The sequence below is a fragment of the Nelusetta ayraudi genome, unplaced genomic scaffold (genome assembly GCF_046127955.1).
Source record: "Nelusetta ayraudi isolate G7.1 ecotype Tasmania unplaced genomic scaffold, CSIRO-AGI_Nayr_v1 ptg000090l, whole genome shotgun sequence".
Lineage (NCBI taxonomy): Eukaryota > Metazoa > Chordata > Actinopteri > Tetraodontiformes > Monacanthidae > Nelusetta > Nelusetta ayraudi.
In genome coordinates, this window is record NW_027466140.1 from 750,459 (window position 1) to 778,354 (window position 27,896).

The window sequence follows — 27,896 nt, forward strand, 5'->3', positions numbered from 1 at the left end:
TTTTATTTGCTTGTGTTATACTCTTAGGTCAGTGCTAGTTACATTATGCTGGGTTGAAATGGAAGGAAAAATAATCCAAATTCAAGTTGTTTGATAAATTTCACATCATGTTACAAGTGGGTAACATGATGTCTGACCTGTTTTGCGTTAAAATGACATTTTTAAGTCTCAAAAAGGTCACGATTTCTTCATAGTGTAACAATAGGAGGATCTCATACTCTTTGCTCATTTTGCATTCAGCATTCTTGTGTTCCTCTTTGCAAAATTTTCATTGTAGCTGTATCGTGGTTCACATCCAAAATACTTCAATTAGTCAAGGTGAGATAGCTGTCTAAAGATTACTTTACAATTTACCAATAGCGCTAAAGGATGGTTTGTCCTAAAATAGGACTTAACATTTTACAAACTTGTCTGGATCCGTCTAACTCTTTGGTCGATGCATTTTTTCGACAAGATAACTGGGACCGCCATTTTAAAATAAGGTGAACAATTATACACTAGACAAACTAAAGGGCATCTTCTAGAACAGTCACACATTAACGTGTGGCATTTCAAGTAAAGTGGCTTTTACATACATTTTGTTTTCAGTTTTCAGTTGCCAACGTGACAGGTGTTTCAGAATATAATTAAAAAGTTCAAGGAAAATATACAGTTTCCTGCAGTTGGATTACAGGATATGTGACTCTTTTTGATCTTTATTGGAAAGACCTGCTTGAATGAGTATTTTCTGACATAAATTCAGCAAATTTATTTTAAAGGGTAATATTTGGTATTAGCCGAATTTTTTGGTCTCACTCTGAAATGTATGATCTCTTTTTAATCAGGATTCAGTTGAGCAATCTAAATCTTACATTTCACCGTCCTTTTCAAAGAACTGAACGAAATCAAATGCATGATTCATTCTTCGGATTCAAACATTGTCTTTTCTCCAATTTCCAAAACTATGTGAATTCGTTGTGGACGCTGATTGAAGCTGTTGAATTCCTTACTTAACATTGCTGTAACTGATTGAAACTCTTGGTGTCACTGTGCACCAACAAGACGATTGAGTGTATGGCTGCGTCCGGTGTGGGAACGGTCTTTTGTGCTGCGGTTGTATCTTGTCACAGGCAGTAGACAACCAGGGTATATCAGTTGATCTCCTGCATTGAGGTCTTATTCTGAGTGACCAAAAACACAGGGAAGCGATGATAAGCGACAGGATGAGGAAAGGGAGCACAAGATACTGGGATTTTTCATTTTTTGGGATTATTTTCTTTTTCATTGTCATTAAATGCGCCAATGGCGATGTGAGCTACTCTGTGGAGGAGGAGATGAAACGCGGATCTGTTATTGGGAATATAGGCAAAGATCTTGGACTCGGAATCGACACACTGTCCTCGCGGAAAGCTCGCATTGACACAGACAGGAAAGGTAAACGTTATTGTGATATTAATATTAGAACCGGGGATATAATAATGGCCGAAAGGATCGACAGGGAGGCTCTGTGTGGTAAGAAGGCGTCTTGTGTTTTAAACGAAGAGCTCGTTTTGGAAAATCCTCTGGAGCTCCACCGCGTCACCATCCGCGTTCAAGATATAAACGACAACGCCCCGCAGTTTAGTGAGGACTTGATTTCATTTGAAATAAGAGAATCTGCAGACAGAGGAGCCCGATTCTCACTTTCCGAAGCCCATGATGCTGATATTGGTGGTAACACGGTGCAGCGCTACATTTTGCAAGATAACGAGCATTTTAAGATTAACGAAGCTACAGATGCCAGTGGACGAAAGTACCCCGAGATGGTTTTGGTGAAAGAATTAGACAGAGAACATGAGGATGAACTAAAGCTCGTCCTAAGTGCTGTAGACGGAGGCTCTCCTCAGAGATCAGGTACCGCAGTCATTCATGTGACAGTGCTAGATGCTAATGATAACGCCCCAGTGTTCAGCCAGGCCGTTTATAAAGCCAGTCTGGCTGAAAATGCACCGGTTGATACAGTGGTTCTTACAGTGAGCGCCACTGACGCAGACGTGGGACCCAATGGTGATATCACGTACAATTTCGATCATTTAGTTGGTGACCATGTCTCTTTGTTCTCACTTGATCAAAAGACAGGTGATATTAAAGTGGTTGGCTCAATAGATTATGAGACTGAGAGCGCAATAGAACTGCGAGTGAGAGCAAAGGATGGACCAGGTCTGACCTCATATTGCACAGTAATTATAGATGTAACAGATATCAATGACAATCCACCTATCATTTATTTAAAATCACAGACAAACCCAGTCTGTGAGAACGTGTCACCTGGTTCAGAGGTTGGAATCATTAACGTACAGGATGAAGACTCTGAGAGTAATGGACAGGTTCGCTGCTCCATTCAGCAAAACGTCCCCTTCAAGTTGGTTCCCTCCATCAAGAACTATTATTCTCTGGTGACCACAGGACAACTGGACCGTGAACTGGTGTCTGATTACAACATTACTATCACTGCCACTGATGAGGGCTCTCCACCTCTGTCCTCCTCTAAAACTGTTCACTTATCTGTCGCTGACGTCAACGACAACCCACCTGTGTTTGAGGAACAGTCGTACAGTGCATATGTGAGTGAAAATAACAAACCTGGCTCCACTTTATGTTCCGTCACGGCTCGAGACCCCGACTGGAGACAGAACGGGACCGTGATTTATTCTCTGTTGCCTGGTGAGGTGAACGGTGCCCCGGTGTCCTCCTATGTCTCCGTGAACGGAGACACGGGTGTGATCCACGCCGTCAGGTCCTTTGATTATGAGCAGCTGAGGAGTTTGAAGGTGCACGTGATGGCCAGAGACAACGGTTCTCCTCCGCTGAGCAGCAACGTGAGCGTCAGTGTGTTCGTGTCAGATGTGAATGACAACTCTCCTCAGATTCTGTACCCCGCCCCAGAGGGCAACTCCTTCATGACCGAGCTGGTGCCCAAAGCTGCGCACGGAGGCTCTCTGGTGTCCAAAGTGATCGCGGTGGACGCGGACTCTGGACAGAACGCCTGGCTGTCCTATCATATAGTCCAATCCACCGATGCGGGACTTTTCACTATCGGTGTCCACAGTGGAGAGATCAGGACACAGAGGGACATTTCTGAGAGTGACAGCATGAAACAGAACCTGATTGTGGCAGTGAAAGATAACGGACAGCCTCCTCTCTCTGCCACCTGTTCCATGAACCTGATCATTTCTGACAACTTGGCTGAGGTGCCAGAGCTCAAAGACATTTCCTCTGATGAGAAGAATTCCAAACTCACCTCTTATCTGATCATCGCTCTGGTGTCAGTGTCCACTTTCTTTCTGACCTTCATCATCATCATCCTGGGTGTGAGGTTCTGTCGCAGGAGAAAACCCAGAATGTTGTTTGATGGAGCAGTGGCCATCCCTGGTGCATATCTCCCTCCTAATTACGCAGACGTTGATGGCACAGGAACTTTACGCAGTGCTTACAACTATGACACATACCTGACAACAGGATCTCGCACCAGTGACTTTAAGTTTGTGACGTCTTACAATGACAACACGCTGCCTGCTGACCAGACTCTGAGGAAAAGTACTTCAGACTTTGCTGACGTCTTTGGAGACAGTGATGGATCTCCTGAGGTAGGCAAGAATACATACTCTTTTTCTGCTGAGATTAACAGTGTTTCCTTTTAAACCTACATCCTAGAAGTTGTGTTTTGTTTGAATCTTCTTGAGTCTTCTTGCCTAATTCACACACCAAAAAAATTCCCTTATTTTTTGGCACAGTAATATAAACAATGAGTATTATTTAATATAATTACATTTTGACTAATTAGAATTGACATTTATTTTTCAAAATAATACAAATCCTTCACGGAAATAAAGTTGCTTAACATATGTTTTTAATTTTTAAATAACAACGTCTCTCGCATTTCTTAATACTTTTAAGAAGTTGTCTTCATCTGTAAAATTGAAGAAAAGGTATTCATCACATATCTTTTTTTTTTTTTAAGTATTTTAACATTTTCAACACACATGCAACTACACTGCACTAAAAGAGTAAGACGTCATTTTATGAATATATATTTTACCTTTTGAAGCGACTATGATTATGACGCACAATTATCATGAAAGGGAATACTGCTGTGTTTGAAAACTTCCGACTTAAAATAACCATCATCATCATCATCATCATCATCATCATCATCATCATTTTATTATTATTCCTAGCTTTTTTTCTGATGACTACGCACTTGCAGAATCGTGTACTTTGTATAGGATGCTGTTTCCAAAGAACCCTCATGATGTCGCAATGTACCTACTCTTTGAATTTGCGCATTACCTTCCGCCCTCTGCTGTTAACAAATATTCGGTCTCGAGTGCAGCAGATGACAACACAGAGACAATTTCGGTTTGGCTCGTGGTGATTTCGAAATAAGTTCGTTATTTTTCCAAAGTATTTTTCTCTTGAATTTAACTGAAACGATTTTTAATCGGTAAAATGTTGTACCCAGTGGGGGCTGCAGTGAGACGCTGCCTTGCTCTGCTCCTCGTTTGTATACATTTTGCGAATGGAGATATCAGCTATTCCTTTCCTGAAGAAATGAAACGTGGTTCAGTGATCGGGAACATCGCCAAAGATTTGGGTCTGGATATTAGCCGACTATCTACTCGGAAGGCCCGCATTGATGCAGAGGGGAGCGACCGACGCTATTGTGAGTTAAATCTTCAAAATGGAGACCTGACTGTTGCCGAGAGGATTGACAGAGAGAGCCTTTGTGGAGACAAAGCAGCTTGCATCTTGAGAGAAGAACTGATGTTGGAGGGTCCATTAGAATTACACCGAATCAGCCTCCATGTCCAAGATGTTAACGACAACTCTCCACAATTTAATGACGAACTAATTGCTATAGATATTAGTGAATCGGCCGTTAAGGGTGCACGTTTCCCAATTGAAGAAGCACATGATGCTGATGTGGGCAAACACTCGGTGCAGTCCTACAATTTGCAGCGGAATGATTATTTTATTTTAGGTGTTGGCACTAATACTGTTGAACTCGTCCTGAACAAAGAGCTCGACCGAGAAAGTTTAAAGGAAATGAACATAGTTTTGACAGCTCTTGACGGAGGCGCTCCACAAAGGTCTGGAACTGTAGTCATTCACATCACAGTGCTGGATGCTAATGATAACGTCCCGGTTTTCAGCCAAGCCATTTATAAAGCCAGTGTACCAGAAAATGCACCGATTGGCACAGTCGTTGTGACCGTGAGCGCTACTGATGCAGACGAGGGCTTAAATGGAGACGTTACATATAATTTTGGACACATTTCAGATGATATTAAATCAACGTTCATGATTGATCAAAAAACGGGAGACGTCACGCTGAAGACCAACGTCGACTATGAAACAGCACATTCCTTTGAATTGCGCATTACAGCAAAAGATGGCCTTGGGTTAACATCTTATGCCAAAGTAATCATAGATGTAACTGATGTTAATGACAACGCCCCGGTGATATATTTAAAATCATTAACCACTCCCATTCCTGAGAACGTGTCACCTGGTTCAGAGGTGGGCATCATTAATGTGCAGGATAGAGATTCAGACAATAACAGACAGGTTCGCTGTTCCATTCAGCAAAACGTTCCCTTCAAGTTGGTTCCCTCCATCAAGAACTATTATTCTCTGGTGACCACAGGACAACTGGACCGTGAACTAGTGTCTGATTACAACATTACTATCACTGCCACTGACGAGGGCTCTCCACCTCTGTCCTCCTCTAAAACTGTTCACTTATCTGTCGCTGACGTCAACGACAACCCACCTGTGTTTGAGGAACAGTCGTACAGCGCATATGTGAGTGAAAATAACAAACCTGGCTCCACTTTATGTTCAGTCACGGCTCGAGACCCCGACTGGAGACAGAACGGGACCGTGATTTATTCTCTGTTGCCTGATGAGGTGAACGGTGCCCCGGTGTCCTCCTATGTCTCCGTGAACGGAGACACGGGAGTGATCCACGCCGTCAGGTCCTTTGATTATGAGCAGCTGAGGAGTTTGAAGGTGCACGTGATGGCCAGAGACAACGGTTCTCCTCCGCTGAGCAGCAACGTGAGCGTCAGTGTGTTCGTGTCAGATGTGAATGACAACTCTCCTCAGATCCTGTACCCCGCCCCAGAGGGCAACTCCTTCATGACCGAGCTGGTGCCCAAAGCTGCGCACGGAGGCTCTCTGGTGTCCAAAGTGATCGCGGTGGACGCAGACTCTGGACAGAACGCCTGGTTGTCCTATCATATAGTCCAATCCACCGATGCGGGACTTTTCACTATCGGTGTCCACAGTGGAGAGATCAGGACACAGAGGGACATTTCTGAGAGTGACAGCATGAAACAGAACCTGATTGTGGCAGTGAAAGATAACGGACAGCCTCCTCTCTCTGCCACCTGTTCCATGAACCTGATCATTTCTGACAACTTGGCTGAGGTGCCAGAGCTCAAAGACATTTCCTCTGATGAGAAGAATTCCAAACTCACCTCTTATCTGATCATCGCTCTGGTGTCAGTGTCCACTTTCTTTCTGACCTTCATCATCATCATCCTGGGTGTGAGGTTCTGTCGCAGGAGAAAACCCAGAATGTTGTTTGATGGAGCAGTGGCCATCCCTGGTGCATATCTCCCTCCTAATTACGCAGACGTTGATGGCACAGGAACTTTACGCAGTGCTTACAACTATGACACATACCTGACAACAGGATCTCGGACCAGTGACTTTAAGTTTGTGACGTCTTACAATGACAACACGCTGCCTGCTGACCAGACTCTGAGGAAAAGTCCTTCAGACTTCGCTGACGTGTTTGGAGACAGTGATGGATCTCCTGAGGTAGGACAACATTCCGTCGTCCTCTTTTCGAGCAGCTTGAAGAATCTTCTCATCCATTTTTTTCATATAAATATATATATACATATATACTTAACTTGCACATGTGTTTTTAATAATTCATTTAATCGTTAGGATTTTTTTTTAAAGCAATTACCTAAACAAAAGGCACACACACACACACACACACACACACACACACACACACACACACACACACAATCGTTTTGTTTCATAGATTTAGTCGAGGAGTTGGGTTTGCATTTTTTGCGATATTTCATGCTGCAGTGTATTTCGGGTGTGAGTTACGTTTGGCATCAGTTTGACTGTCAATCCGTCTCTGTCCACGGTGCTGAAAGCTGTCTGCCAGATTTTACTGCGAGATTTAATGTCGTAGATTCGTTATTGTGATTATCCTGGATGTGGCAACTTGGCATTTTTGATACGTCTTTATTTCGTTTGTTGGTATTGGCGTTACAGTGGCATTGCGTAAATGTTCAAATTTGCGACGTAGTTTGTTGCAAACGTTCCCAAACATATTTTTTTTATTTTTATTTTTTTTACCTAAGCTTTGAAATGGGTCATAAGAAAAAAATGCTTAATATTACCAACTATTGGTCGATAATCAAACGCTCTTTTTAAGGACAAATAACAAGAAACTGAATCAGTCAAATTAATTTTCCAACATTAACTTGCTATACCTCTCCAGATACGCGTGGTGTCAGTGTGCACCAATAAACGCAGGGGCTTGGTTTCTCTCCACCCTCTGTCTCAGTTATCTTCAAAGACGGACGCTGCTTTTTGAGCCGATGGAAAGACGTCTTTTTGAGCTGCAATTTTACTTCACTTATATCTAATTATAATTATCTCAAATTTTCCTGTTCAAGTTTAATGTATTCTTTTTTTTTTAACGTTCTTCCCGAAACAATGGGTTTGAAATGTCCGTTCCTCGTCGGCCTTTCTTTTGTTTTCCTCTTTCGCCAACCAGTCCATGGGGATGTCAGCTATTCAATCCAGGAAGAGATGAAACGTGGATCTGTCATTGGGAATATCGCGAAGGATTTGGGACTTGATTTGTTGAGACTTTCTGCTCGGAAAACCCGCATCGATACGGAGGGAAACAACGCACAGTACTGTAATGTTAATCTGAGCACTGGAGATTTGATCGTGCAAGGACGAATCGACAGAGAGGGACTTTGTGCGAAAAAGGCATCTTGTGTCATTAAACAGGAACTCGTGCTCGAAAATCCTTTGGAACTGCACCGTGTTATCATCCGCGTCCAAGACATTAACGACAATTCACCTCAGTTTAAAGAAGATGTGTTTAAGTTAGAAATCAGTGAATCCGCTGTCAAAGGTGCCCGATTTCTTCTCGGGGAGGCGCATGATGCAGATATAGGTGAAAACGCAGTCAACGGTTACTCGCTTCAGCAAAATGATCATTTCAAGTTAAATGTGAATACTCAGTCTGGTGGTCGAAAATATTGCGAATTAGTCCTAGATAAGGAACTTGATAGAGAGGAAAAGACAGAAATTATGCTATCATTGATCGCATTCGATGGAGGCTCTCCTCAAAGATCAGCCAGTGTCGCCATACACGTCACTGTGCTGGATGCTAATGATAATGTCCCAGTGTTCAGCCAGTCAGTCTATGAAGCCAGTCTGCCTGAAAACTCCCCTCTCGATACACTTGTGATCACTGTCAGTGCGACTGATGTAGACGAGGGATTAAATGGCGAAGTCACTTATGGTTTTGACCACGTTACTGACGATGAGAACAATATATTTTCCCTAGACTCTAAATCAGGAGAAGTGAGGGTTGCTGGAGTCATTGATTATGAGAGGGAGAATTCCTTTGAAATGCAGATCAGTGCAAAAGATGGTTTGGGGTTAGTGTCATATGCAACATTAATGATTGAAATCATGGACATTAATGACAATCCACCTAATATACATGTAAAATCACAGATTAACTCCATACCTGAGAACGTGTCACCTGGTTCAGAGGTGGGAATCATTAACGTGCAGGATAGAGACTCTGAGTCTAGTGGACAGGTCCACTGCTCTATTCAGGAAAATGTTCCCTTCAAGTTGGTTCCCTCCATCAAGAACTATTATTCTCTGGTGACCACAGGACAACTGGACCGTGAACTGGTGTCTGATTACAACATTACTATCACTGCCACTGACAAGGGCTCTCCACCTCTGTCCTCCTCTAAAACTGTTCACTTATCTGTCGCTGACGTCAACGACAACCCACCTGTGTTTGAGAAACAGTCGTACAGCGCATATGTGAGTGAAAATAACAAACCTGGCTCCACTTTATGTTCCGTCACGGCTCGAGACCCCGACTGGAGACAGAACGGGACCGTGATTTATTCTCTGTTGCCTGGTGAGGTGAACGGTGCCCCGGTGTCCTCCTATGTCTCCATGAACGGAGACACGGGTGTGATCCACGCCGTCAGGTCCTTTGATTATGAGCAGCTGAGGAGTTTGAAGGTGCACGTGATGGCCAGAGACAACGGTTCTCCTCCGTTGAGCAGCAACGTGAGCGTCAGTGTGTTCGTGTCAGATGTGAATGACAACTCTCCTCAGATTCTGTACCCCGCCCCAGAGGGCAACTCCTTCATGACCGAGCTGGTGCCCAAAGCTGCGCACGGAGGCTCTCTGGTGTCCAAAGTGATCGCGGTGGATGCAGACTCTGGACAGAACGCCTGGCTGTCCTATCATATAGTCCAATCCACCGATGCAGGACTTTTCACTATCGGTGTCCACAGTGGAGAGATCAGGACGCAGCGGGACATTTCTGAGAGTGACAGCATGAAACAGAACCTGATTGTGGCAGTGAAAGATAATGGACAGCCTCCTCTCTCTGCCACCTGTTCCATGAACTTGATAATTTCTGACAACTTGGCTGAGGTGCCAGAGCTCAAAGACATTTCCTCTGATGAGAAGAATTCCAAACTCACCTCTTATCTGATCATCGCTCTGGTGTCAGTGTCCACTTTCTTTCTGACCTTCATCATCATCATCCTGGGTGTGAGGTTCTGTCGCAGGAGAAAACCCAGAATGTTGTTTGATGGAGCAGTGGCCATCCCTGGTGCATATCTGCCTCCTAATTACGCAGACGTTGATGGCACAGGAACTTTACGCAGTGCTTACAACTATGACACATACCTGACAACAGGATCTCACACCAGTGACTTTAAGTTTGTGACGTCTTACAATGACAACACGCTGCCTGCTGACCAGACTCTGAGGAAAAGTCCTTCAGACTTTGCTGATGTGTTTGGAGACAATGATAGTTCTCCTGAGGTAGGAACACTTTCTGTTACACACACACACACACACACACACTCTCTCCCCTTCAAGAGTATAATCTTGCTTGTTTCCTTCTTTTCTCTTGTGCGATATAGTGTCAGTGGTTTTTTGAGATGGTTCAGCTGTTGTCTGATTGGCAAGACTGAGCCCAGTTACAGTTTGGCTTGATGTTTTGTTTTGATTTTTGGTGCACTGCCTTCTTGAAGTTGGACCATATAATATGTCTTTTGTTTCCATAATAATGAAGATACTTTTTTTGCTTGATTCCATTTATTTTGGCTTTTGGTTTTATGTTGATATAGTTACACATATCAGTGAATTGTCCATCTCACTTTATTTCAGAATCCAAATATGTGCAAAAGCAAATTGAAAGTCAAGCAATCAGCGGGTATATGCAGACAACATTTCTGCTGTTCATTTTTTTTAAACATTACTTTATCACTTACACTTGTACTTCATAGAGTTGCTTGTTGTTTCATGTTTTCGTCATCATGGGTTATCAGGCTGACAACTATAGGCTGAGGTCTTTTTTTAATTTAGTAGATATTATAAATGTATTTTTCTAAAACATTGAGGTTGATTTATATTTTATTTCCATAATCACGTTGATGTCTGCTCTGATTTGTCTTAGAGCAGTTCATGACATATGTTACTCTGTCTATGGTCCTGAATTTTGGTAAATTCATGCCACACGTTGCTCCTATCTATTCATTTATCAACAGACGTGATTTAAGGGTTTTGGCATTTGACATTATTTTTTACAGTACCAGAAACGTATTTTAATCTACAAAAATGACAACAGAAACATAAGTGTTTTTTTTTTTTTAACTTTACACAACTCTTTAGCATATTAAATTGTCACTGTTCCTCACGGGATGGCACATTTCTCACATTGTGTCTTTCCTAACAACATAGAAAGTTGTCCTTAAACAATAACACATTGAAAGTTACATTTTCTGTTCTTCATGGTTTTTAAATAAAATGGAGCACATAGCACTGCTCCATTTTACTGCTAATAGAGCACTGCTTTGCCGTGATCATTAATCAATGGATAAAATCCTTACACTTTTATCGCTTCGATAATGTTATATTGAAACGTGTTACAGCATGACGCTGTCATGACAGTATTAATGCTCATGGTGTCAGTGTTCACCAGTGTACAGGATTGGAATCTGTTCTCCACCCAGACTGCGATTGCTTCCCGCTCGGCAACACGCTTCGCGTTGGACTCGACTGTGACAGTTTCATTCCTTTTGGAGGTTTTTGACACACTGTTGTGGTATTTTTCGCTCGTGCTTTGGTGGAGTTTCATGTATATTTTTATGTTTTGTGTAAATATGAGGGCCATGCTTTTACGGATTCTCGTCCTTTCGTTCATCGTCATTGTCCTCCGCCCCGTCCACGGAGACGTGAGCTACTCGATCTTAGAGGAGATGAAACGTGGATCTGAAATTGGAAATATCGCGAAGGATCTTGGACTTGATTTGGCCAGACTGTCTGCTCGGAAAGCCCGTATCGACACTGAGGATAATACTGTTAAGTACTGCAGTTTAAACCTCAATACTGGGTACTTGATTGTTCAAGAAAGGATCGACAGAGAGGGGCTTTGTGCAAAAAAGCTGTCGTGTGTTCTGAAGCAGGAGCTTGTGTTAGAGAATCCTTTAGAACTGCACCGTATTAATATTCGCATTCAAGATATAAACGACAATTCCCCACAGTTTAGGAAGGAGTCACTTAAATTTGAAATCCGTGAATCGGCAGGGATAGGTGCACGGTTTCCGTTAGATGAGGCACTTGATGCAGACATTGGAGAAAATGCAGTTCAGCTCTACACCCTCCAGAAAAATGAACATTTTAAATTGAATGTGAATGCTCAAGCGGGAGGGAGAAAATATTGCGAATTGATTCTCGAAAAAGAATTAGACAGAGAGGACAAAAACGAGATGACGTTGTTGCTCACTGCAGTCGATGGAGGCTCCCCTCAGAGATCAGGCACTGTAGTCATACACGTCACTGTGCTGGATGCTAATGATAATGTTCCAGTGTTCAGCCAGTCAGTCTATAAAGCCAGTCTGCCTGAAAACTCTCCTCTAGATACACTTGTGATCACTGTCAGTGCGACTGATGCAGACGTAGGTTTAAATGGCAACATTATGTATGTATTTAACCATCTTTCTGATGAAAATGAGCAATTTTCACTAGACCCAATAACTGGAGATGTTAAAGTAAGTGCGCCTCTGGATTATGAAAAAGAATCATCATATGAGATGCAGATCAGTGCAGAAGATGGTCTGGGTTTGGCGTCTTATGCGACATTAATAATTGAGATTACTGACATCAACGATAACGCACCAGTTATTCATCTGAAATCACTGACTAACTCCATACCTGAGAACGTGTCACCTGGTTCAGAGGTGGGCATCATTAATGTACAAGATAGAGACTCTGAAAGCAACAGACGGGTCCGCTGCTCAATTCAGCAAAACGTTCCCTTCAAGTTGGTTCCCTCCATCAAGAACTATTATTCTCTGGTGACCACAGGACAACTGGACCGTGAACTGGTGTCTGATTACAACATTACTATCACTGCCACTGACGAGGGCTCTCCACCTCTGTCCTCCTCTAAAACTGTTCACTTATCTGTCGCTGACGTCAACGACAACCCACCTGTGTTTGAGGAACAGTCGTACAGCGCATATGTGAGTGAAAATAACAAACCTGGCTCCACTTTATGTTCCGTCATGGCTCGAGACCCCGACTGGAGACAGAACGGGACCGTGATTTATTCTCTGTTGCCTGGTGAGGTGAACGGTGCCCCGGTGTCCTCCTATGTATCCGTGAACGGAGACACGGGTGTGATCCACGCCGTCAGGTCCTTTGATTATGAGCAGCTGAGGAGTTTGAAGGTGCACGTGATGGCCAGAGACAACGGTTCTCCTCCGCTGAGCAGCAACGTGAGCGTCAGTGTGTTCGTGTCAGATGTGAATGACAACTCTCCTCAGATCCTGTACCCCGCCCCAGAGGGCAACTCCTTCATGACCGAGCTGGTGCCCAAAGCTGCGCACGGAGGCTCTCTGGTGTCCAAAGTGATCGCGGTGGACGCAGACTCTGGACAGAACGCCTGGCTGTCCTATCATATAGTCCAATCCACCGATGCGGGACTTTTCACTATCGGTGTCCACAGTGGAGAGATCAGGACACAGCGGGACATTTCTGAGAGTGACAGCATGAAACAGAACCTGATTGTGGCAGTGAAAGATAACGGACAGCCTCCTCTCTCTGCCACCTGTTCCATGAACCTGATCATTTCTGACAACTTGGCTGAGGTGCCAGAGCTCAAAGACATTTCCTCTGATGAGAAGAATTCCAAACTCACCTCTTATCTGATCATCGCTCTGGTGTCAGTGTCCACTTTCTTTCTGACCTTCATCATCATCATCCTGGGTGTGAGGTTCTGTCGCAGGAGGAAACCCAGAATGTTGTTTGATGGAGCAGTGGCCATCCCTGGTGCATATCTCCCTCCTAATTACGCAGACGTTGATGGCACAGGAACTTTACGCAGTGCTTACAACTATGACACATACCTGACAACAGGATCTCGCACCAGTGACTTTAAGTTTGTGACGTCTTACAATGACAACACGCTGCCTGCTGACCAGACTCTGAGGAAAAGTCCTTCAGACTTTGCTGATGTGTTTGGAGACAGTGATGGATCTCCTGAGGTAGGACTGCTTTTCATATAACCGAACCCTTGTCCAATGACATCAGGCAATAACAATATTAGTAATATTCTATTCACCCCATACATTTTTAATTTTGTGGTTTTGGTGCGTGTATGCTTATTTTGTTGTGTAATTGGACTTGAGCCTTTGCTGCTGTCCTTTTTATTCCATCCATCCATCCATCCATCCATCCATCCATCCATCCATTTTATGCAGATTTTCTTCTAAATATAATTGCTGTTTTTGTGAATGCGATGGAATGTGTCCACATATGTGGATATAATGGGATAATGGAACAGAGTTTTACAAGATTGGCAATAGAGCGATATTTCAAGATTACAGCAAAGCTTTACATTACAAACACTGTTTGAAAGCACTTTTTAGTGATGAGTGATTTATTTTACACATTGCAAACATGTTTTTCTTTAAATCGTACTCACTGGTTTACCGTATCTTTTTGCTTTTTGAACCAATGAGAGGATCTCCGTGCTTGACGTCTGTCCATGGTGCTGAAATCTGTGATACTATTCTCTTCACGTTATGCTTGAGTTTTCTTTGAAGACTAAAAGCTTTTTAAGTGTTTTAGTTGAACTTTTTTTCTTTTGCTTTGAAGACCGTAACTGTCAAATGAAGTTTGATTAGCTAGTAGATTTTATTAGAATCCAGCCACCTGAGGTTTTTTTTTCTTCATTGTGTTGATTTAACAAGTTACTTTCATATCAAGGATGCTTTACACCATTTTCTACTTGATTTTACGACGTGGCATTTTGATTTTCATTCTTTTTTTTTTCTTTACCTTTTTAAAGATCAACATTTTTAAGAAATCTTGAAATTATCATTTGCTCTTATAAATCTCCTGGTCTTCTTTTGTCAAAATATATAATGTTGTAGCTCACCTCTTGAAGGCTCGTTTTTAACGATTTGATCACCAGCGTGCCATGACACATGATTACATTATCTGGCCGTGATATAGTTTGCTTGTTTTCTTGATCACCACCACATGGGGTTGTTTTGTTGTAACATTGTGCCTTATCAAAATGGTCGGCATCATTCAAATTTTACAATTTTTCATAATGTAGTTGTGTTGCGCAAGTCGTAGTGTATTTGCTCCTCAACTTTTGCCTAATATCTCATTATTACTCTTCTCAGTAGCAATGGTGTTTTTTTTTTTTTTGCTAGAATTCTGTTTTGATGATTGTTTTGACCACAACAAATATCAGATGAATTGAGCTCTGCTGTTTTTTTTCTAAAACTTAAATCTATATTATATACATATACAATCTTGTGTGTCATCATACATTTAGCTTGAACAAGTCCTCCTGGGAATGCATTCGGCCTGTCATTGTCTCAGATGCAGCAGCAGAGTAGTTTTATCATGCTTACATCATTCCATAGATTTAACTGATACATATTCTCAGTAAGTGAACTTGTTATATTTCAGACAATGTAATTCAATGTCTTAGATATCTTAACATTCGAAAAATATGAAAAGTGATGATAATAATAATAATAATAATAATAATAATAATAATAATAATAATAATAATAATAATAATAATAAACACCTTAAAAACCGCAGAATATTTTGTCTATATCAGATTCAACACCACTTCAAAAGGTAAAACTTATGTGTTTGTCTTTTGCTTCATTGTTGTAATCGTAACTCGATCTGGCCTTCATCATTATCATCATCATCATCATCCTGTGTGTGAGGTTCTGTCTCAGGAGTAAACAACTGCTCACAACTCACCCACAAAAATATATATTCCCAATTTAGATATAAAATTCGATCATTTTAATGTAAACTCTAAACTTGATAGACGTAAAAATAACTTGGTGCTCTTGACAACAATGCATTTAAAAGACAAGTGGCGAAAGCAAATTTGCAACTTTTTTGTTTGTTTTTCAAAACAGTATTTATTTATTTTGTCATGTAATTTTGTCACAGATATGGCGGATTTTAACTTTGCTAACAATTACCAACATACACCAAAAACGATTAAAGATAGAGCACATCTTGGAGTTACAAATAATTGTTTTGGCCTTTAATTTATCTTGTATCATGTGTCTTTTTGAAGTGTGTGAATAAAACTGTTGCTAGACATAGACATATCGGAACATATCGGGCCTCAAGAGATGAGTTCTGATATTTCATTTTAGTATTTCAAATTAGAGTTACTTGTAGTTTTGCAAGACGTTCATCATGGTATATTATTTATTGTGAACTACACATTGCTGTAACAAAAAGGAACTCTTGGTGTCGCTGTGTACTAACGAAGACCAGTGTACGCTCCCTGCCCCGTCGTCTTTGCCCCCTCATTAGAAAAGCAAAGCGCCATTGTGCTGCAGTTTGCCGGTCAGTTAAAGTAATAGAAAAAAAAAAAAAACGTTCCGGTGAAGATCCTACAGTTTCCTTTTTTTTTTGGACATTTCCGGGAGGACGAATACTCGCATTGAAATGAGGAATAAGGAAATTGGAGGCGCATCTTACTGTTGGTGTATTCTCTTTTTCATCGGCCTGCATTGTGCTTATGGGGACATGAGCTACTCTGTGGAGGAGGAGATGAAACGCGGATCTGTTATTGGGAATATAGGCAAAGATCTTGGCCTTGGAATAGACGCACTGTCCTCGCGGAAAGCTCGCATTGACACAGACAGGAATGATAAACGTTATTGTGATATTAATTTGAGAACCTCGGATTTGGTTGTAGCAGAAAGGATCGACAGGGAGGCTCTGTGTGGTAAGAAGGCGTCTTGTGTTTTAAACGAAGAGCTCGTTTTGGAAAATCCTCTGGAGCTCCACCGCGTCACCATCCGCGTTCAAGATATAAACGACAACGCCCCGCAGTTTAGTGAGGACTTGATTTCATTTGAAATAAGAGAATCTGCAGACAGAGGAGCCCGATTCTCACTTTCCGAAGCCCATGATGCTGATATTGGTGGTAACACGGTGCAGCGCTACATTTTGCAAGATAACGAGCATTTTAAGATTAACGAAGCTACAGATGCCAGTGGACGAAAGTACCCCGAGATGGTTTTGGTGAAAGAATTAGACAGAGAACATGAGGATGAACTAAAGCTCGTCCTAAGTGCTGTAGACGGAGGCTCTCCTCAGAGATCAGGTACCGCAGTCATTCATGTGACAGTGCTAGATGCTAATGATAACGCCCCAGTGTTCAGCCAGGCCGTTTATAAAGCCAGTCTGGCTGAAAATGCACCGGTTGATACAGTGGTTCTTACAGTGAGCGCCACTGACGCAGACGTGGGACCCAATGGTGATATCACGTACAATTTCGATCATTTAGTTGGTGACCATGTCTCTTTGTTCTCACTTGATCAAAAGACAGGTGACATTAAAGTGGTTGGCTCAATAGATTATGAGACTGAGAGCGCAATAGAACTACGAATAAGAGCAAAGGATGGACCAGGTCTGACCTCATATTGCACAGTAAATATAGATGTAACAGATATCAATGACAATCCACCTGTCATTTATTTAAAATCACTGACAAACCCAGTCTGTGAGAACGTGTCACCTGGTTCAGAGGTGGGCATCATTAATGTGCAGGATAGAGACTCAGAAAATAACAGACAGGTTCGCTGTTCCATTCAGCAAAACGTTCCCTTCAAGTTGGTTCCCTCCATCAAGAACTATTATTCTCTGGTGACCACAGGGCAACTGGACCGTGAACTGGTGTCTGATTACAACATTACTATCACTGCCACTGACGAGGGCTCTCCACCTCTGTCCTCCTCTAAAACTGTTCACGTATCTGTCGCTGACGTCAACGACAACCCACCTGTGTTTGAGGAACAGTCGTACAGCGCATATGTGAGTGAAAATAACAAACCTGGCTCCACTTTATGTTCCGTCACGGCTCGAGACCCCGACTGGAGACAGAACGGGACCGTGATTTATTCTCTGTTGCCTGGTGAGGTGAACGGTGCCCCGGTGTCCTCCTATGTCTCCGTGAACGGAGACACGGGTGTGATCCACGCCGTCAGGTCCTTTGATTATGAGCAGCTGAGGAGTTTGAAGGTGCACGTGATGGCCAGAGACAACGGTTCTCCTCCGCTGAGCAGCAACGTGAGCGTCAGTGTGTTCGTGTCAGATGTGAATGACAACTCTCCTCAGATCCTGTACCCCGCCCCAGAGGGCAACTCCTTCATGACCGAGCTGGTGCCCAAAGCTGCACACGGAGGCTCTCTGGTGTCCAAAGTGATAGCGGTGGACGCGGACTCTGGACAGAACGCCTGGCTGTCCTATCATATAGTCCAATCCACCGATGCGGGACTTTTCACTATCGGTGTCCACAGTGGAGAGATCAGGACACAGAGGGACATTTCTGAGAGTGACAGCATGAAACAGAACCTGATTGTGGCAGTGAAAGATAACGGACAGCCTCCTCTCTCTGCCACCTGTTCCATGAACTTGATCATTTCTGACAACTTGGCTGAGGTGCCAGAGCTCAAAGACATTTCCTCTGATGAGAAGAATTCCAAACTCACCTCTTATCTGATCATCGCTCTGGTGTCAGTGTCCACTTTCTTTCTGACCTTCATCATCATCATCCTGGGTGTGAGGTTCTGTCGCAGGAGAAAACCCAGAATGTTGTTTGATGGAGCAGTGGCCATCCCTGGTGCATATCTGCCTCCTAATTACGCAGATGTTGATGGCACAGGAACTTTACGCAGTGCTTACAACTATGACACATACCTGACAACAGGATCTCGGACCAGTGACTTTAAGTTTGTGACATCTTACAATGACAACACGCTGCCTGCTGACCAGACTCTGAGGAAAAGTCCTTCAGACTTTGCTGACGTGTTTGGAGACAGTGACGCTTCCCCTGAGGTAGGCACGGAATACATCCTTAATTTTCTGCTATTAAGAGAGTTTAATATTAAACCTGCATATTGGAGGCGTTGTTTTGTTTTAATGGTCTTCTAGACAATTTTACATACACGCTGTTGTCACCCTCCCCCTATTTTAGCGCACTGAAAATCCAATAATTCACCTCAACGGTATTGCAGTTTTCCTTCCAGTGTTGTGATTCAATTTCTAACATACCTCGTGTGCTCCATGGAATGAAGTTCGTTCAAAAAATGTTGACACTTTTCAGTTAACAATGTTTCTCTCCGATTTCTTCAATAGTGTAAGGAGTTAAAGAAACGGTATTCATCAAATATTAGTTTGCTTGCGAGGAAAGTAGCCTATTCCAGTGTGTTTGAACACGATTACAACAACGAAACGAGAGACGATAAGCATTTCCTTTTGAGGCGTTTCTGAACATGACCCAGCTTTGCTTTAAAAATACATATACTACTGTGATGGAGGTTTTTCTTCTTCTTCTTCTTCTTCTTCTTCTTCTTCTTCTTCTTCTTCTTCTTCTTATAATTATTATTATTATTATTATTATTATTATTATTATTATTATTATTATTATTATCATCATCATCATCATCATCATCATCATCATCGGTATTCTAATTTCTGATGACCGTGCTTGCAGAATTTTGTACTTTGTATGGGATGCTATTTCCAGAAAACCCTCATGATGTCGCAATATACCAGCTCTTTGAATTTGCGCATTTCCTTCCGCTCTTGCGTCAACACGTCTTATGTCCACAGTGTTGCACCCATCAGTGCAGTGACGATTAAGGTTTTGGCTAAATCTTTATTTTTCCAAAGGAATTTAGCCGCAAATAATCCAAGCATTGTTCTTAAATCGGTACAATGATGTACCTAGTGGGGGCTGCATTGAAAGGCTCCCTTGCTCTGCTCCTCTTTTGTGTCTATTTTGCGAAAGGAGATGTCACCTATTCTTTTCCTGAAGAACTGAAACGTGGTTCGGTGATCGGGAACATCGCCAAAGATTTGGGTCTGGATATTAGCCGACTATCTCCTCGGAAGGCCCGAATTGATGCAGAGGGGAGCGACCGACGCTATTGTGAGTTAAATCTTCAAAATGGAGACCTGACTGTTGCCGAGAGGATTGACAGAGAGAGCCTTTGTGGAGACAAAGCAGCTTGCATCTTGAGAGAAGAACTGATGTTGGAGGGCCCATTAGAATTACACCGAATCAGTCTCCATGTCCAAGATGTTAACGACAACTCTCCACAATTTAATGACGAACTAATTGCTATAGATATTCGTGAATCCGCTGATAAGGGCGCTCGTTTCCCAATTGAAGAAGCACATGATGCTGATGTGGGCAAACACTCCGTGCAGTCCTACAATCTGCAGAGGAATGATTATTTTAATTTAGGTGTTGGCACTAATTCTGTCGAACTCGTCCTCAACAAAGAGCTCGACCGAGAAAGCTTAAAGGAAATGAAGCTAGTTTTGACAGCTCTTGACGGAGGCGCTCCACAGAGGTCTGGAACTGTAGTCATTCACATCACAGTGCTTGATGCTAATGATAACGTCCCGGTTTTCAGCCAAGCCATTTATAAAGCCAGCGTACCAGAAAATGCACCGATTGGCACAGTTGTTGTTACTGTGAGCGCTACTGATGCAGACGAGGGCTTAAATGGAGACGTTACATATAATTTTGGACACATTTCAGATGATATTAAGTCAACGTTCATGATTGATCAAAAAACGGGAGACGTCACGCTGAAGACCAACGTCGACTATGAAACAGCACATTCCTTTGAATTGCGCATTACAGCAAAAGATGGCCTTGGGTTAACATCTTATGCCAAAGTAATCATAGATGTAACTGATGTTAATGACAACGCCCCGGTGATATATTTAAAATCATTAACCACTCCCATTCCTGAGAACGTGTCACCTGGTTCAGAGGTGGGCATCATTAATGTGCAGGATAGAGATTCAGACAATAACAGACAGGTTCGCTGTTCAATTCAGCAGAATGTTCCCTTCAAGTTGGTTCCCTCCATCAAGAACTATTATTCTCTGGTGACCACAGGACAACTGGACCGTGAACTGGTGTCTGATTACAACATTACTATCACTGCCACTGACGAGGGCTCTCCACCTCTGTCCTCCTCTAAAACTGTTCACTTATCTGTCGCTGACGTCAACGACAACCCACCTGTGTTTGAGGAACAGTCGTACAGCGCATATGTGAGTGAAAATAATAAACCTGGCTCCACTTTATGTTCCGTCACGGCTCGAGACCCCGACTGGAGACAGAACGGGACCGTGATTTATTCTCTGTTGCCTGGTGAGGTGAACGGTGCCCCGGTGTCCTCCTATGTCTCCGTGAACGGAGACACGGGTGTGATCCACGCCGTCAGGTCCTTTGATTATGAACAGCTGAGGAGTTTGAAGGTGCACGTGATGGCCAGAGACAACGGTTCTCCTCCGTTGAGCAGCAACGTGAGCGTCAGTGTGTTCCTGTCAGATGTGAATGACAACTCTCCTCAGATCCTGTACCCCGCCCCAGAGGGCAACTCCTTCATGACCGAGCTGGTGCCCAAAGCTGCGCACGGAGGCTCTCTGGTGTCCAAAGTGATCGCGGTGGACGCGGACTCTGGACAGAACGCCTGGCTGTCCTATCATATAGTCCAATCCACCGATGCGGGACTTTTCACTATCGGTGTCCACAGTGGAGAGATCAGGACGCAGCGGGACATTTCTGAGAGTGACAGCATGAAACAGAACCTGATTGTGGCAGTGAAAGATAACGGACAGCCTCCTCTCTCTGCCACCTGTTCCATGAACTTGATCATTTCTGACAACTTGGCTGAGGTGCCAGAGCTCAAAGACATTTCCTCTGATGAGAAGAATTCCAAACTCACCTCTTATCTGATCATCGCTCTGGTGTCAGTGTCCACTTTCTTTCTGACCTTCATCATCATCATCCTGGGTGTGAGGTTCTGTCGCAGGAGGAAACCCAGAATGTTGTTTGATGGAGCAGTGGCCATCCCTGGTGCATATCTGCCTCCTAATTACGCAGACGTTGATGGCACAGGAACTTTACGCAGTGCTTACAACTATGACACATACCTGACAACAGGATCTCGGACCAGTGACTTTAAGTTTGTGACGTCTTACAATGACAACACGCTGCCTGCTGACCAGACTCTGAGGAAAAGTCCTTCAGACTTTGCTGATGTTTTTGGAGACAGTGATGGATCTCCTGAGGTAGGACTGCTTTTCATATAACCGAACCCTTGTCCAATGACATCAAGCAATAACAATAATAGTAATGTTCTATTCACCCCATAGATTTTTAATTTTGTGGTTTTGGTGTGTGGTTGTGTAATTGGACTTGAGCCTTTGCTGCTGTCCTTATTATTCCATCCATCCATCCATCCATCCATCCATCCATCCATCCATCCATCCATCCATCCACTTTATGCCGCTTTTCTTCTAAATATAATTGCTGTTTTTTTGAATGCGATGGAATGTGTCCACATATGTGGATATAATGGGATAATGGAACAGAGTTTTACAAGATTGGCAATAGAGCGATATTTCAAGATTACAGCAAAGCTTTACATGACAAACACTGTTTGAAAGCACTTTTTAGTGATGAGTGATTTTTTTTTACACATTGCAAACATGTTTTTCTTTAAATCCTACTCACTGGTTTACCGTATCTTTTTGCTTTTTGAACCAATGAGATGATCTGCATGCTTGACTTCTGTCCATGGTGCTGAAATCTGTGATACTATTCTCTTCACGTTATGCTTGAGTTTTCTTTGAAGACTAAAAGCTTTTTAAGTGTCTTAGTTGAACTTTTTTTCTTTTGCTTTGAAGACCGTAACTGTCAAATGAAGTTTGATTAGCTAGTAGATTTTATTAGAATCCAGCCACCTGAGGTTTTTTTTTCTTCATTGTGTTGATTTAACAAGTTACTTTCACATCAAGGATGCTTTACACCATTTTCTACTAGATTTTACGATGTGGCATTTTGATTTTCATTCTTTTTTTTTTCTTTACCTTTTTAAATATCAACATTTTGAAGAAATCTTGAAATTATCATTTGCTCTTATAAATCTCCTGGTCTTCTTTTGTCAAAATATATAATGTTGTAGCTCACCTCTTGAAGGCTCGTTTTTACAAACGATTTGATCACCAGCGTGCCTTGACACATGATTACATTATCTGGCCGTGATATAGTTTGCTTGTTTCCTTGATCACCAGCACACGGGGTTGTTTTGTTGTAACAATGTGCCTTATCAAAATGGTCAGCATCATTCAAATTTTACAATTTTTCATAATGTAGTTGTGTTGCGCAAGTCGTAGTGTATTTGCTCCTCAACTTTTGCCTAATATCTCATTATTACTCTTCTCAGTAGCAATGGTGTTTTTTTTTTTTTGTTGTTGCTAGAATTCTGTTTTGATGATTGTTTTGACCACAACAAATATCAGATGAATTGAGCTCTGCTGTTTTTTTTCTATAACTTAAATCTATATTATATACATATACAATCTTGTGTGTCATCATACATTTAGCTTGAACAAGTCCTCCTGGGAATGCATTCGGCCTGTCATTGTCTCAGATGCAGCAGCAGAGTAGTTTTATCATGCTTACTTCATTCCATAGATTTAACTGATACATATTCTCAGTAAGTGAACTTGTTATATTTCAGACAATGTAATTCAATGTCTTAGATATCTTAACATTCGAAAAATATGAAAAGTGATGATAATAATAATAATAATAATAATAATAATAATAATAATAATAATAATAATAATAATAATAATAATAATAATAATAATAAACACCTTAAAAACCGCAGAATATTTTGTCTATATCAGATTCAACACCAATTCAAAAGGTAAAACTTATGTGTTTGTCTTTTGCTTCATTGTTGTAATCGTAACTCGATCTGGCCTTCATCATTATCATCATCAACATCCTGTGTGTGAGGTTCTGTCTCAGGAGAAAACAACTGCCCACAACTCACCCACAAAAATCTATATTCCCAATTTAGATATAAAATTCGATCATTTTAATGTAAACTCTAAACTTGATAGACGTAAAATAACTTGGTGCTCTTGACAACAATGCATTTAAAAGACAAGTGGCGAAAGCAAATTTGCAACTTTTTTGTTTATTTTTCAAAACAGTATTTATTTATTTTGTCATGTAATTTTGTCACAGATATGGCGGATTTTAACTTTGCTAACAATTACCAACATACACCAAAAAAGATTAAAGATAGAGCACATCTTGGAGTTACAAAAAATTGTTTTGGCCTTTAATTTATGTTGTATCATGTGTCTTTTTGAAGTGTGTGAATAAAACTGTTGCTAGACATAGACATATCGGAACATATCGGGCCTCAAGAGATGAGTTCTGATATTTCATTTTAGTATTTCAAATTAGAGTTACTTGTAGTTTTGCAAGACGTTCATCATGGTATATTATTTATTGTGAACTACACATTGCTGTAACAAAAAGGAACTCTTGGTGTCGCTGTGTACTAACGAAGACCAGTGTACGCTCCCTGCCCCGTCGTCTTTGCCCCCTCATTAGAAAAGCAAAGCGCCATTGTGCTGCAGTTTGCCTGTCAGTTAAAGTAATAGAAAAATAACAACGTTCCGGTGAAGATCCTACAGTTTGCTTTTTTTTTTTGGACATTTCCGGGAGGACGAATACTCGCATTGAAATGAGGAATAAGGAAATTGGAGGCGCATCTTACTGTTGGTGTATTCTCTTTTTCATCGGCCTGCATTGTGCTTATGGGGACATGAGCTACTCTGTGGAGGAGGAGATGAAACGCGGATCTGTTATTGGGAATATAGGCAAAGATCTTGGCCTTGGAATAGACGCACTGTCCTCGCGGAAAGCTCGCATTGACACAGACAGGAATGATAAACGTTATTGTGATATTAATTTGAGAACCTCGGATTTGGTTGTAGCAGAAAGGATCGACAGGGAGGCTCTGTGTGGTAAGAAGGCTTCTTGTGTTTTAAACGAAGAGCTCGTTTTGGAAAATCCTCTGGAGCTCCACCGCGTCACCATCCGTGTGCAAGATATAAACGACAACGCCCCGCAGTTTAGTGAGGACTTGATTTCGTTTGAAATAACAGAATCTGCAGACAGAGGAGCCCGATTCTCACTTTCCGAAGCCCATGATGCTGATATTGGTGGTAACACGGTGCAGCGCTACATTTTGCAAGATAACGAGCATTTTAAGATTAACGAAGCTACAGATGCCAGTGGACGAAAGTACCCCGAGATGGTTTTGGTGAAAGAATTAGACAGAGAACATGAGGATGAACTAAAGCTCGTCCTAAGTGCGGTAGACGGAGGCTCTCCTCAGAGATCAGGTACCGCAGTCATTCATGTGACAGTGCTAGATGCTAATGATAACGCCCCAGTGTTCAGCCAGGCCGTTTATAAAGCCAGTCTGGCTGAAAATGCACCGGTTGATACAGTGGTTCTTACAGTGAGCGCCACTGACGCAGACGTGGGACCCAATGGTGATATCACGTACAATTTCGATCATTTAGTTGGTGACCATGTCTCTTTGTTCTCACTTGATCAAAAGACAGGTGACATTAAAGTGGTTGGCTCAATAGATTATGAGACTGAGAGCGCAATAGAACTACGAATAAGAGCAAAGGATGGACCAGGTCTGACCTCATATTGCACAGTAAATATAGATGTAACAGATATCAATGACAATCCACCTGTCATTTATTTAAAATCACTGACAAACCCAGTCTGTGAGAACGTGTCACCTGGTTCAGAGGTGGGCATCATTAATGTGCAGGATAGAGACTCAGAAAATAACAGACAGGTTCGCTGTTCAATTCAGCAAAACGTCCCCTTCAAGTTGGTTCCCTCCATCAAGAACTATTATTCTCTGGTGACCACAGGACAACTGGACCGTGAACTGGTGTCTGATTACAACATTACTATCACTGCCACTGACGAGGGCTCTCCACCTCTGTCCTCCTCTAAAACTGTTCACTTATCTGTCGCTGACGTCAACGACAACCCACCTGTGTTTGAGGAACAGTCATACAGCGCATATGTGAGTGAAAATAACAAACCTGGCTCCACTTTGTGTTCCGTCACGGCTCGAGACCCCGACTGGAGACAGAACGGGACCGTGATTTATTCTCTGTTGCCTGGTGAGGTGAACGGTGCCCCGGTGTCCTCCTATGTCTCCGTGAACGGAGACACGGGTGTGATCCACGCCGTCAGGTCCTTTGATTATGAGCAGCTGAGGAGTTTGAAGGTGCACGTGATGGCCAGAGACAACGGTTCTCCTCCGCTGAGCAGCAACGTGAGCGTCAGTGTGTTCGTGTCAGATGTGAATGACAACTCTCCTCAGATCCTGTACCCCGCCCCGGAGGGCAACTCCTTCATGACCGAGCTGGTGCCCAAAGCTGCACACGGAGGCTCTCTGGTGTCCAAAGTGATCGCGGTGGATGCAGACTCTGGACAGAACGCCTGGCTGTCCTATCATATAGTCCAATCCACCGATGCGGGACTTTTCACTATCGGTGTCCACAGTGGAGAGATCAGGACGCAGCGGGACATTTCTGAGAGTGACAGCATGAAACAGAACCTGATTGTGGCAGTGAAAGATAACGGACAGCCTCCTCTCTCTGCCACCTGTTCCATGAACTTGATCATTTCTGACAACTTGGCTGAGGTGCCAGAGCTCAAAGACATTTCCTCTGATGAGAAGAATTCCAAACTCACCTCTTATCTGATCATCGCTCTGGTGTCAGTGTCCACTTTCTTTCTGACCTTCATCATCATCATCCTGGGTGTGAGGTTCTGTCGCAGGAGAAAACCCAGAATGTTGTTTGATGGAGCAGTGGCCATCCCTGGTGCATATCTGCCTCCTAATTACGCAGACGTTGATGGCACAGGAACTTTACGCAGTGCTTACAACTATGACACATACCTGACAACAGGATCTCGCACCAGTGACTTTAAGTTTGTGACGTCTTACAATGACAACACGCTGCCTGCTGACCAGACTCTGAGGAAAAGTCCTTCAGACTTTGCTGATGTGTTTGGAGACAGTGATGGTTCTCCTGAGGTAGGAACATTTAATTTGTGTCTATACCATGTTGATGAATAATTATGTCATTGCTTTAAATGTGTAGAAGTTGTGGTTTTCTACCCAATTTTGGTCTGAAAAAAAGCTTACAACCAGCAAACCATCTTTGAATGCAGAAAACATCCAACTTTAAATCCCTGTCGATGTTAAACACTTTCAAAAGTACTCAGTGCTTTCTTACAGCTGCTGAGGTCAGTGCTTTTTGGCTTTTTTATGGGTAGATTGCTTTTTGACCTCCTCTTTTTTTTGACTCGGGTGTTTTTTGTAGAACTATATTCAAAGTGTAATAGTTTACACTTTTACGCTCAATCATTCATTAGATTAATGTTTCTCACTCTATTTTGAAAACGCATTTGTCGTATTTGTTAAATTTTTTATTTGTTTGTATTCTATAAAATTATTCAAAAGATAAAGGCAATACAGTATGTGCATTTGCAATGCTTGAAGAATAGACTAAGATGACCTGGATGGGAGAGAACCTTCACAGACATTTGCAAGGGTTAGAGCTTTAAATATAATGGGATATGGCATTCCAAGAGTATTAGTGTGAGAGCACTCTTCATGTTTTAGCTACATTGTTGGCCATTGCTGTTTTACATGAGAAATGATTGCATCCATCATGTAGATCACAACTTGCACTGGAGCATTGGGGTCACAACAAAAAGGCTGCCAGTTAAACTGATGACCTGTTGACTTTTTGAGATGAGTTTGCATGTTCTCACTGAGTTTGTGAGAGCTATCTCCTGGTTCCCTTGCTCCCTCCCTCACCTTAAAGACATTCACAATGGCTAATGGCCATTCAAAACTTTTGCAGATGATCGTGCTAAAGTGTGTTTATCACTGAGTGACCTCGCATAAATTGCACTCTTTCATTGGCCCAAGACAGCTGTGATAGATTTTTGACCATGAGTGCATGGGATTTGCAGACCGAAAATTGATGAATTAATGTCTGGCAGTTTGGTACAAGATCTATAGCTTTAATCCAGCAAGGTATTA

At 42.3% G+C, this 27,896-nt stretch overlaps 5 protein-coding genes across 6 annotated transcripts in view; all 5 read left to right on the top strand.

Annotated features, from left to right (window-relative positions):
- The first annotated feature begins 1,105 nt into the window (after positions 1–1,105).
- Positions 1,106–10,310, top strand: LOC142901723 (uncharacterized). Its single transcript, XM_076046335.1, has 5 exons — positions 1,106–3,609; positions 4,481–6,846; positions 7,569–7,617; positions 7,832–10,158; positions 10,260–10,310. Exons 1-5 carry the CDS (start codon positions 1,188–1,190, stop codon positions 10,308–10,310), a joined length of 7,215 nt encoding a protein of 2,404 aa, XP_075902450.1. The 5' UTR covers positions 1,106–1,187.
- A 961-nt stretch (positions 10,311–11,271) lies between these two features.
- Positions 11,272–13,967, top strand: LOC142901794 (protocadherin beta-15-like). The gene has a single exon (XM_076046494.1). The coding sequence runs from the start codon at positions 11,283–11,285 to the stop codon at positions 13,905–13,907; it is 2,625 nt and encodes an 874-aa protein (XP_075902609.1). The 5' UTR covers positions 11,272–11,282; the 3' UTR covers positions 13,908–13,967.
- Positions 13,968–16,308: 2,341 nt separating this feature from the next.
- Positions 16,309–19,548, top strand: LOC142901724 (protocadherin beta-16-like). The gene is made up of 2 exons (XM_076046336.1): positions 16,309–18,741; positions 19,519–19,548. Exons 1-2 carry the CDS (start codon positions 16,345–16,347, stop codon positions 19,546–19,548), a joined length of 2,427 nt encoding a protein of 808 aa, XP_075902451.1. The 5' UTR covers positions 16,309–16,344.
- Positions 19,549–19,623: 75 nt separating this feature from the next.
- The window catches only part of LOC142901788 (protocadherin gamma-A11-like), a 218,723-nt gene continuing 210,450 nt past the window's right edge, over positions 19,624–27,896 (top strand). For both annotated transcript variants that reach the window (XM_076046470.1, XM_076046489.1), the window contains exon 1: positions 19,624–22,002. In XM_076046470.1, coding sequence (XP_075902585.1) covers positions 19,624–22,002 — 2,379 coding nt within the window. The remainder of the gene's footprint in view (positions 22,003–27,896) is intronic.
- On the top strand, positions 24,276–26,921 carry LOC142901686 (protocadherin beta-16-like). Its single transcript, XM_076046305.1, has one exon. It carries the CDS (start codon positions 24,483–24,485, stop codon positions 26,919–26,921), a length of 2,439 nt encoding a protein of 812 aa, XP_075902420.1. The 5' UTR covers positions 24,276–24,482.